The 11966-nt window shown below is 36.2% G+C and overlaps 1 protein-coding gene across 2 annotated transcripts in view; it reads left to right on the top strand.

The window, feature by feature from the left end:
• The window catches only part of PHIP (pleckstrin homology domain interacting protein), a 105370-nt gene extending 96558 nt beyond the window's left edge, over window positions 1–8812 (top strand). For both annotated transcript variants that reach the window (XM_027903239.1, XM_027903238.1), the window contains exons 36-40: window positions 1481–1633; window positions 3376–3539; window positions 4014–4294; window positions 4604–4765; window positions 6527–8812. In XM_027903239.1, the coding sequence (XP_027759040.1) occupies window positions 1481–1633; window positions 3376–3539; window positions 4014–4294; window positions 4604–4765; window positions 6527–7173 (1407 nt within the window). In that variant the 3' untranslated portion in view covers window positions 7174–8812. The remainder of the gene's footprint in view (window positions 1–1480; window positions 1634–3375; window positions 3540–4013; window positions 4295–4603; window positions 4766–6526) is intronic.
• Window positions 8813–11966: the final 3154 nt, after the last annotated feature.

Raw genomic sequence — 11966 nt, forward strand, 5'->3', positions numbered from 1 at the left:
CAATGCCAGGAGCTGCTGAATCTCATTTTTCAGTGTGAAGACTCTGAACCATTTCGACAACCAGTGGATCTTCTTGAATATCCAGTGAGTATTTTAGAGCAAGAAGGCTGGCTATAAGCCAGTTCCTAGGTGGTAGGTTGTCTTTTTCCAGCTTTGACCATATTTCCATCTCTTTCAGTTGGCTTTTCAGGCAGCTGCAGTAACAGATTTTTTTTCAGTGCTTTGCTGTCACTTGATAATAATTTATATCATCTTTTTTAAGTAATCTCAAAATAAATTATACTTCTCTGCTCTCTCAGATACTTAACTTGCAAAATACTTTATATTCAGGGATGCCTATGTTGTTAAGTAAATTACAGCTTTTTAAGTAAATTACAGCTTTTGCAATTAAGATGTCTTTCCTTATCTGAGTGAAAAATAGTCATGTATGAAATGCATATGTTTGGTTGTTGAAGTATAACTTTATATGACAACTTTGAGTAACAAAGCAAAGGTTTTACTTACTTTCTAGCATAAGTTTTTCTTTAAAATATCACTCTAAGGTGGTTGTCTTTAAGGAAATTTTTTTCTCAGTTAGAGAAAATAAATGTTTCTTTTTTGGAAGTTGCTAGTAGGTCTGTCTTGATGCTTCTGCAGCTGTTATTTTTGAAGTACCCTAAACTTTATGCCATGGCCAACTACAAGTGGTCTGCTGTGTTTGAGATCCTCAAATGAGCTGATGGAGAGCACTGTACTAGGCTTAGCGATGAAACACACTGCTCCCTGGTGTCACAAACATGTTTAACAGTCATAGGCACTCCTGCAGGTTCTATTTGCCCTGATAGATTTAAGTTAACTTTTTGGATAATTTTGGTATGTAAGTTTTTTTTTTCTATGGATATTGCTCTGTTTTTTCCATAGCTTAGAAGAATGATCCCATCATTGGCTTGGTCTGGGTCCTATTTAAGCCTGTGGAGTTTTCAGTATTTTAATATTACTTTCCTTAATTGTCAGGTCTCCATTTGGGAAACTACTCAGGTTTCAAAAGGGATGTGATAAGCCTCTGATCAGATTCAAGTATTCAAATTTCATATTTTAAGACTAATACGTAAGAACATTATTAATCTTAGTCCCAAATTTGAGCTTTTAAGCCACACAGAAAGCTTGTGGTCACACTTTTCATTTCACTCTTACCTTCGTGTCGTTGTGTTAGTAATGCAGTCCTTACACACGAAATTCTGAGCTCTTCATTTCAGTATATCTGTTTATAAAATGAATTAAATCATTTATTAGTCAACTTCTGATGTTGGTCTTGTTGATTATGTCTGTGAGAAGTTCTGTTGTGTATGAGTGGAAAGGGGCAAAACATCTTTAGCAGTCTTCCACACCCATTTAAATAGGACATGTGCGTTAAACAGGTTTATCAAATGCATCTTGGAGAAAATTTTATGTTAGGACTTGGAAAAGAATTGTAATAAATTGCTTTGCTATTTCTTAACAGGATTATAGGGATATTATTGACACTCCTATGGATTTTGCTACTGTTAGAGAAACACTGGAAGCTGGCAACTATGAGTCACCAATGGAGTTATGTAAAGATGTGAGACTTATTTTCAGCAATTCCAAGGCCTATACACCAAGTAAAAGATCAAGGGTAAGACATTATTATTTTCTGGTTTTGGTGTTTATGGGTAATATAATGGAATTTAACTGTCATTTTGGGGAAGAAACTTGATTTTCAAAACAAACACACACAGAGCACCTCTTACCTTGGAGATTGCCCCAAACTGAAATATCCAGGTATAGACAGTAGAGGATGTTGAAATTCAATGTTCACCACTATGCAGTGCAATTGTAATGAAGCCCTTAGGATTTCTGGGAAACAGGACTGTCTTTACATAGTGTCAGCCTACAAAGCTATTCTTGGATGCCCTGCTTGTAGTAGGTGCAGTATCTGTGAGCAGTTAATTTATAAATGCATACTTACACATGTTCAAGGCTTTTGTGTAGCTTTTCTTCTACTAATATGTGTTAGGTGTTCAGACTAGAATGATTAACAGCTTTTATGTTTGGCTGTTCTAAATAGCAAATTAATTATTGCCGCTTCATTGTTTTAAAACTTGGGGACAAATTTCTTAGCAGGTGACTAGCAAGATGGACTGATACAGACAAACCCAGTCACTACTGAGGCTGCCTAAAAATCAGTCTTTTGGTTTCATTGAATGGGATGGATCTGGGGCAAGTCTGGATTCTTTTGTGGTTTTACTTTCTCTCCTTGACCTCATTGCACCTGTTCTCTTAGCTCTGTGTGATGTCACAGATCCTTCTGACGTTTTCATACTTTTTCATGTTTCTTCCAAACAGACTGGTAGAGTAATAAAGTGCCACATCTTTTTTTATTTTACTTGGAACTAGAAGTAGAAGGGTCTGATGTTAAGAGTTTTAATATTCCTGGACCTATGTGCTTTCAGCGCATGCAACACATAGTTTTTGAATGGTGATGTTTTTCGTCTGATTTGTCATGCTCATGCTAATAATATTACTTACTTTACATCACTTATGCTTACTTGAACAGTAAACCTAAATTCATAAGTTTTTTTTCTCTTGGCACATTAGACACATTTCTTTGCATGCTATCTCCAGTAACACAGGCGGAATCTGTCAAACTTACTGTTGAGTCTGGTACTCAGATAGTTTGGTGTGTCGTTAGGTAGGCAACTGTTCAATATTCTCATACTGTGTTTCACGTTCTAAGAAGGTGCTGTGTCTCAGAGTACCTAGGCAGGTCACTTTGGTGGGTTTTTTTGTTTGTTTGTTTCCAGAATTAATAGCAGCTATGCTCAAATAATTGGTTGTGATCTAAACTGAGTTTGGGAGTCACTGTAAATCATTCAAGGCTAGAGATGGGGAAAGAAAATGTGCACCTACATAATTCCAGTACCTTTATTGTACCTGTTGAAATCAACTTACTAGTAGAATCAATTCATCCATAAAAGGAATAGATTGATGTTCCAATATAGGATACAAGGTTGCAACTCAGTGCAGCAGAAAATAAGATTTCTTGACCCTAGGTATGATACAGCAAAATTACATTAAGGATCTCTTTATAATTTCTGTTGAAACTAGAAAGGGGTACATTCTGGAAAGGCAGTTGAAAAAGTGACTTTTCTAATTTTTTCTTTCATGTGTCATCTTCAGTTGTAATATACTTTTTAAAACCATGAAAATAGTTAAAGCAAACCTACACATGGGTTAATGCATCTTTGTTGAGACAGACTGTAAATTTCCCTAAAACATTTCCATATTAATCACTTTTCTAGCTATTGTTCAATGATAAGTAAGTAAAAAGATGCTTTGGATAAGTATAAAATTTGCTTACTGGCTTTTCTTTTTCAGATCTACAGCATGAGTTTGCGCCTTTCTGCTTTCTTTGAAGAACACATAAGTTCGATTTTATCGGATTATAAATCTGCCCTACGCTTTCATAAAAGAAATACAATAAAAAAACGAAGGAAAAAAAGAAGTAGAAGCAGCTCAGTTTCCAGTAGTGTTGCATCCAGGTACTTTAATTCTTTTACAGCATTCGTGAAATGTTGCGCAAGTTTGGAATACCTAAACAGTAGAACCTAGTGTGATTTTTTTCTTAATCCTTCCTTTACTATTCCCTGTATTGCAGAATGATAGCTTTGACGTGCAAGTTGCTATGATGTGGAAGAGTTTTAAACTTTACTTAGAGCTATCCTAGTGTAAGTGCTTGAAATTCAAATACCTGCTAAATGTACAGTAAAACAGCATCGTCAGGATAGCAGTGGCATCATGCTTTGTCATATAACTACAGTATTTATTGTAAAGATTCACTTTTCAGAAGCTCACAACTTACATGAATTTCCACAGTAAATGTCATGTTTTTAACATACTTCATACAGAGGTGATTGTTTTGTTCCCACGATCTCAGACACTAGCATTTAATTTTATTTATTCCTGTAAAATGAAAAAGCGGTCATCCGGGATTCAAATTGCTCCTCCTTTTGCAGCCCTGAAAGGAAGAGGAGATTAATAAAACCTCAGCTGAAGGCAGAAACTTCCACCACTTCGTCATCTTCTGCACCTGCACGCTCAACAGCACTGAGACATGCTCCGCCTCAGATGAATGGAAAAGCCGCTGAAGCCTCTTCCCTTGTGCGGACTAGAAGCAATAGGGGGATAACAGATGTGGCTGTTACAGAGCAACCATCTACTTCTTCAGGAGCAAAGCCTTTAACTATAAAGCCTTTAATTACAAAGCCTAATACTACTGCAGGGTCAGGGAAGTCAGGCAAGTTGGATTTTTTTTTAATTAGGCGGGGAATGTTTTTAAAGATAAAGCTGGCTTTTTTGGAACTCTGTTATACTTCTCTCAATTAAGACTGGCTCTGTTTTCAAGCTGATGGGCCTTTGAGGCTCTTCAGAGGAAAACTGAACCAGTTAGGCTATGTTGTTTTATCTAGGAAGCTTTCTTCCTTCTGGATCACTGATTCAAATTGTTTGTTTGCAGTAGAACTTGAGTTCCATTTTAGTCCAACAAGATCAAATGTGGGATAAACTACTTGACTTGCATAATTTTTTTTTCTTTTTATCCCTCTAGTACTGGAGAATTCAACCAAACATTCCAAGAACCAGAATATTGTATCAAACCCTACCCCATCTGATTACAGTCATAACACTAGGAATAACTCCACAAGAGAAAATCCCGAGAAAGAGAAGCAAATCAAGCGCAAAGTAAAATCTTCCACTGTTAATCAACCAGGTACCAAATTTCTCTGGAACTTCTCCCTGCCCCACCCCAGTTATTGATGTAATGGCTGTAGTGTTGTACTTCAGTTGTGGTAATTTGGAGGTGGGGAAATTAGGATGCATTATGATTTAGCGGAATGGAGAAATCTAATGGAGCAACTCAGACACAGTTTCCTTCTTGATGAATTAGCGTGGTTTTGACTACTCTTAACACCATTTCCATGGTGTGATCACTGTTGTCTAGCTGATTTTGATATGTTAACGTATCTGTACCTTCATTTAAAATATTAAAAAGGTCATGTTAGAAGTTCTTAAATTCCAAAGCAGACTTCTGCAGAGTCATGCTTTAATCCCTGTGTGTTTAATCTCATAACATCATGTGGGTTATATTTGGTGCAGCAATGATGAGTATGGTGACATGCTGCACAGCCATGAGCATAAAGGTCAGGGCATCCCAGCTGCAAATTAATTCTTTCAGGTTTTGCCACAGTGAAATAGAACTATGCAGTATTTGCTGTTTCTGTTTATTATATTTGAATGGACTTCTCAGACCTACTTTCATGAAATCTCCCAAGTGAGCTTGCTTGGTCTTTTGATGTCTGATCCTTAAAACTCAAAACTTCTGTGGAGACTGAAGTTAGATCTTCTAGTCAAAAAGCTTTCCTGTTTATGAAGGAGCTTTGAACTGTTATGAAGATGCTTGAAGCAGTTAGATCCATGGAGCATCTTTTCTCTGAAAGTGGGAGACACAGTAGTCTTAGTCTGCAAATTGGGCCCCACCTAATTAATCTGCTTACTCCTTGTAGTCCTTCTCTCCCCAAGGATTATCTGTTCTTTCTTACTCTTCCATGCTTCTTAAAAAGTAGCTTGTGGTCTGATAAGTTAAAATCATCTGTCTGTTCCTTCTAAGCTTTCTCACAAAGGCCCCAGCTGTTACCATGTTACGTGGCTAAGTATGCACCTGTTACAAGACTGGGTGTTTGGTGGGGTCAGAGGTCTCTGAATGTTGTTGACATGGACATGCCCCTCCTGCACACCCACTCATGTGACAGAGGCGACCTCCAGTGCATGAGGGTGCACGTTTGAACACAGCAGGAGCTGTGCACGGGTGTTCCATCGAAGCACTAGAGGAACTAACATGCTGGCTATGAGCTGTGCTTGGCCATGTTTTAGGCAAGGGCTGTGGTATCAGAACATCTTCCTAAGATGTTCTGTGACATGACCTGCTAAGGCGAGTACCCCTCACCTAAGGAAAACTCACACCCTATAAAATGTCCAAGCAAGTACATCTGCTGTCTGTCTGTTAATGTGAGAAACCTGTGCAAATCGCATATAAAAGATGCTACCTCAGGCTGAAAGAAACTGTTTCATTTCTCCAGAGATAACCTGCTGTGAAGCATTCCTGATCCTTACAGTAATGCTCCTTGAGCAACTTTTTGCTGTTGTGGATACAAAACAGGAGTTTTGTCCACTGGTGTTGTATCAGCCAAGGAAAACCCCTTAGCTGTTCCCCTGTCTCCCTTTTTTTTCCCCTGGGTTTTTGTTTGTTTCCCCCTGCTATCCAGCTACTGTGTTCTGAATTCAACTAGAAATTAGTTCTCATTGCATATGAGAATGAAACTCTTTGAGCTCTACTTTAGGTTTCTCAGATTTTGACAGATTGGCAATCACTGTGAATCCATTCAGATATTTTAGTAGGGGTTTTATTAAGGCAGTGTGAAAACGACTGTAAATGCAAACCTGTTATGTGACACGTACTTGCATTTCTTTACAGCGGATTGCAAAAATAACGCTTTGGCATCAGGAAGCATTCAGGTGAATGGACACGGAGGACAACCTTTGAAACCTCCAGTTAAAAGAGGTCCCGGACGGAAACCGAAGGTGGAGACTAATAACAGTAGCTGTGAGGTGGTGGTGCACAAGAAAAGAGGCAGGAAACCAAAAAAGCTACAAATTGTTGAACAGCAAAAGGTAGCAGAGCAGAATACAATCCAGACTGCAAGGGATATACCAGAAGAAGCCTCTGTTTCTACTGCATGCAACTCTCTTTCTGAAAATAATGTGAAGGAAGACTTGTTACAAAAAAAAGGCCGTGGGGGTAGAAAGCCAAAAAGGAAGATAAAGACCCACCAGCCAGGCTCGGACCTCTTAGTTCCTGCGAATGTTAAAATGCAAACAAGAAGCAGGAGGAAAAAGACACATGAGCCTATGGAGGAGGGGTCTGAAGAGCCTAAAGATTCTGAACCTCACATGAGAACTAGAAACCAGGGTAGGAGGACAGCCTTTTACAATGAAGATGACTCTGAGGAAGAGCAAAGGCAGCTATTGTTTGAAGACACCTCCTTAACTTTCGGAACATCAAGCAGAGGCAGAGTCCGAAAGCTGACTGAAAAAGCAAAAGCTAATTTAATTGGTTGGTAATTTTTACCAGGGGTTTTACTTCAGAATGCTATGAAGCAGGTACAGTTAAGGAACAGCAGAACAGACTTCTTCCCTGCTGCTATTATGGGTTAGAAGAGTATGTTCTGATGTGGGGAGAAAGATCTAGCAAAAAGATAAACTGAAAGAACATTGTTGGAAAGAAATATATATTTTAAACTTTTGCTATTTATTGTCCTCCAAATAGGTTATACATTTCAACAGTCATTTTGTTCACAGTTGAGAATAATTAAAGCAATTTCTGACTGACGTACAGAGTTGATAACTACTCTACTGGAGTAGTACATAATATCTCTACACAATTGAAGAAGGGTGATGGTACTTCTAATTGCCACAAACTGAAAACGGAAGTCTATTTTTGACCAAGCAAGGTACGCTTTGATTGTAAAGTCAAGTCGCCTAGGAAGGTAGACTTTGGCAAAAAGTGGCAGTAAATTCACTTACATTTCTATTAAATACAAAATACCAAACTTTGCTAATCTGAAAATGTTTAATTTCAGTTGTGATGGAACGTTCAGCTGCAAAGGAAGCCTAGCACAGGCCATTGGTTTATCCAAGTTCTGCCAAACATAGCAAAAATGTAATCACAAGTATATATATATCCACATTGGAAAAAGTTTGACTAATGTCTAATTTTTCAGACCTTGATTCTTGTATCAGTCACTAAATCTCTGTTTATTGTGCCAAAGACTGAGAATCAGTGCAGTGGAAAGCCTTTTTTTCTTTTTGAGTGTCAGTACAGCATACCATTTGCAGTGATAAAAACTGTGTCTCGTTTTAAATAGTAAATTGTTAACATTGTTCTGAAATGTATCCTTTTTGGTACTTCTGGTAGAAAATAATGCACTGGTGGGGTCCTTTGACAGAGATGTTTTAGTCTAAATGTATAATTGGTTAAAGGATTCAAGGAAATTACAGGACAAGTATGGAATTATGATGTTTACTTTCTGATCCAGATTGATTGTTGTTTCTACAACTTAAGACATGCTTAAGGGGCTGAAATGACCTACAAAGAAGAGTGTATATGTATATATTAATATATGCATAAACACGTACGTCTAAAATATTACCCAGGTATAAATTTTTTTCAGGATTTTTTAGATAGCACTAGAATTGAAAATTTTAAAATGTCATACTTTATAGTTTAATTTTAAGGGGAAGATTGGTTATTTTCAATTATTAGGGTTAAAAGGCCAAATCACTTTTTATGCAATCATGTTTTATACAGTGGTCTCATTGCACATTGTGTTTTTCTGCACTTTTTATGGTATATCACGCTGACATAAGTCAATATACACCCTAAAGAAAAATTCCATTTAATGATTGTGCCTTGTATTCTATTATTTCTTGCATCCTTACTAAAATTAAGTTGTCTATTGTAAATGATAACTATATGACTTAGGGGAATGTATTGTTATATGTACTGCTCTGGAAAAGAAAAGCAGTTATTTATTTGTTTATGGTACATTTAGTTATTTTATACCTTTACAAACAAACCTTAATACCATTTTCTATCACTTAAAAAAAGTATTGTCCAGTTCCAAGTTAAAAATACATAAGTAGTCATATTTACTGAGATCTGGTATGGTACAAAAATGTAACCAAAATTTTCTGGTTATACTTGTTTGGTTTTGTTTTGGTTTTTGTTTTTTGTTTTTTTTTACACGAACATCATCTGCAATGTCTAGAAGGGAGGGCATGCAGAATTAAGACCTTAAATTTGCACAGATTCTGTATTTGTATTTGAGGCCTGATTCTTCACTCTTTATTTTCTTACCAAAAAAAAAAAGTTTCTAAGTTTGAACAAAGAATATTGGTATTTGCCACCAAGAGAAATAGAAATATGCTACTGTGGATAGCAAATTAGTATCCACCATACCTAGTTTAAGGTAGTTCATTTTACTACAAAGAGTGGCTAAGATATTTTCCAGATCCTCTTTGAATTGTTATGGATTTGAACTTAAAGAGCAGGGATTAGTTTGTATTTCATTTTTTGGCATAATTTTTTTTTCTAACAAGTGTTTCTTTATCATTCAATTAAAATGGAGTTGCTAAACATGTGGTAAGATAACAAGCTACAGTTGTACAATTGCAATACAGTTTCACAATTCAAAACTGATTGATTCTGCTTGTTAATTTTGGCAAATCTCACTGATGAAGGCAATCATTTGAAAATGTGTAATTTCCTGATGTTATCTGCATTGTAATATATAAAATAGATTATATCTAAAATTCATCTTCTGTATTTACTCTGTTTGTAATGATGTTTTATATGGCATGTCTGTGTATATATTTATATATCAAAAATACCTTGTAAGTAAGTTTTGGAGACTGAGATAATATTCGTTCCCTTAACAGTAGATAGAAGATTATACATCTTAATTTTATGAGGATAGAAAGCCTTACCTGCAGAACATGAGTACTGCTTCCCACCCAGTAATATCCGTGACTTTAGCCAGTAAGTTTTTAATTTGTATTAGACACATTAATGTTTTTCCTTTTAAAGTAAAGTGTGGATAATTTGGGTCAAATTTTTTTATAGAAGCAACACTAGAAAGTTTATTAGAAATTAATACCAGATTTATTTAAAAGTTATATTTTTATAATTTAATTTCACTAGGTTGCAAACTTTATTTATGAGACTTTAGTTACCATCAGACTGTATTTTGGTTGGGGAAAAATTTATTATTTGAGGTGTTGTGAGATACTGTATCAACACAGAAAAAGAGCTTTTGATTACAGAGTCTTAAGTTTTGAAATGTGAGCAATAAACTTATTGATCAGTGTTGAAATAATTTAAGAACTATAATTATATGCATGTTTTATAATGCCATCTCAAGTACCTAACAACTGGTTCAGAAAATGGAGTATCAAAATCTCATGTGCTTGTTTCACATTTGCATTGTAAATAACATACAGCTTCATAGTCACATACACAAAATGATCTGGCAGCAATTAACTCAGTTTTATGCATTAAATTTGTTTATATTTGACATGGGTATGAGGATACTGTTCTGGTATTTCTAAGCTATACTGGGAGACGTTAAAATTGATATGTACTGCTGAGTGGTATCATAATAACAGTGTGTTCTCTAACTACCAGTGAGGAAGTAACTTCTGCTTCTGTCATAACAGTGGGCTCTAAATGTTTAACAGGAATCATTGTACCTGTGCCTACATACCTAACAACTCTTCATCCACTTTGTTTCTGTTGTTAGTGTGTTCTCTGGGAACTGAGCTGAAATTTTACCACTGTAGTGCTCATTATTATTGTCAATATTGAACTAGAGCTCTTCGTCACTCGGCAATGACCAGTGGTACAACTTCACAGAGAAATGTCTTCCTCCAGTGATTAGACTGCTGTGATAAAGATTTACAGATGTTTATTTGTACAGTGTCTGGTTTGTACCTGTGATTGGTTTGTTGATAGACTTGTAAGATTGAGTTGGTTGAGTTAAATATTACTATGGCTTAATATTTGTGAAACTATTAATTGATAAAGGACCCTGATGCAGCACGTAGGATATATTAATATCTATTAAAAAATAAATTGTAGTGTAGAGACAGCTTATTCACTGTATTGCCGTACAAATATTTTTAAGCACCAGTTCTGTGCCAGAGGCTTTTGTCTTACCAAAGAAGGACTACATGCAACACAAAAAATTCTCTGTCCATTCAGTAACTTCAAGATTGTTACGATTTTTACACCACATTGTTAAATATTTTGCTCACATTTGTTGGATTGAGGACTATAAGTAAATGCTTTAGCGTGTAATTTGAATTTAGGCAGATGTTAAATGGTTGACTGGTCTGTAAAAGCAATAGGCTTAACTGGGTGGGACTGTTTCACCCTGTACTTACATGGTAGATAAGAGGTTAGAGATGTTTCATCTCACTTTCATCAACATTCACATTTAATTTGTAGCATGTGAATCTTGCTGAGGTAATTTTAGCATTGCTGGTCAATCAAGATGCAGCCATACCACAATCGTGTCCTGAGTCCTTAAACCTTATTCTGAAGTAGTATATTTTGTCCACACTAGTTTTTTGAAGGTTTTACTTTTTGCCTTTTTTTAACGGAGTGTTTAAAAATAATTTAACTCTGCTACTGTGCTGTGATACAGAAGGTCGAGGGTCTTAAAACCTCACCTAAAAACAGCAAAAGCTCATTTTCTGTTTACTACCTAAATGAAGATAAATTAACTGTGTAAAATTGGTATATATTTACTTTTATCCCTGAAGCTCATTTAACACACCGGTTTCCAAGGGGACCTAGATATTCAACTGATAAAAGGGCTGTTAGTTTTCTGCTGTAAATTATTGTATATACATGTTTGTTCGTATGCAGAGGAAAGCGTATTACATTTCATGAAATTGGCCAAGGCTTAACAATGTGTTTCCAATAACAAGTCTGGCATGGACAGCTTACGTAGCTTCCTGTTTTTGAATCATGAGTACAAGTTGTTCACTTTCTGCTGTCTGGGGAAAATAGAAGGTAGCTTTTAAACCAGAGTTAACCTCTAGGTGCTCTTGTGTTTCTGCTAATTTTAATGCAGGAATTCACCATGTCATTTTTACAGTGTGTTGGATGAGAAAACATGCCAGGAAGCTAGATTAAAAGACAAATTGCGGAAAAAAGGTGATTAGCTGCTTCCCCCTTCCCCCCCTGCCCCCTTTTCCCAAGGTTATATCAGCCTCAAGGCACTCTAGAAGAGAAACCTTATATGCTGCAATAAAATAAGGGTGAATAAATTTAGCTTTTAGGAGGTACGTAG

This window comes from Empidonax traillii, unplaced genomic scaffold (assembly GCF_003031625.1).
Source record: "Empidonax traillii isolate 1590-97213 ecotype Southwest subspecies unplaced genomic scaffold, ASM303162v1 scaffold946:size445097, whole genome shotgun sequence".
Taxonomy (NCBI): Eukaryota; Metazoa; Chordata; class Aves; order Passeriformes; family Tyrannidae; genus Empidonax; species Empidonax traillii.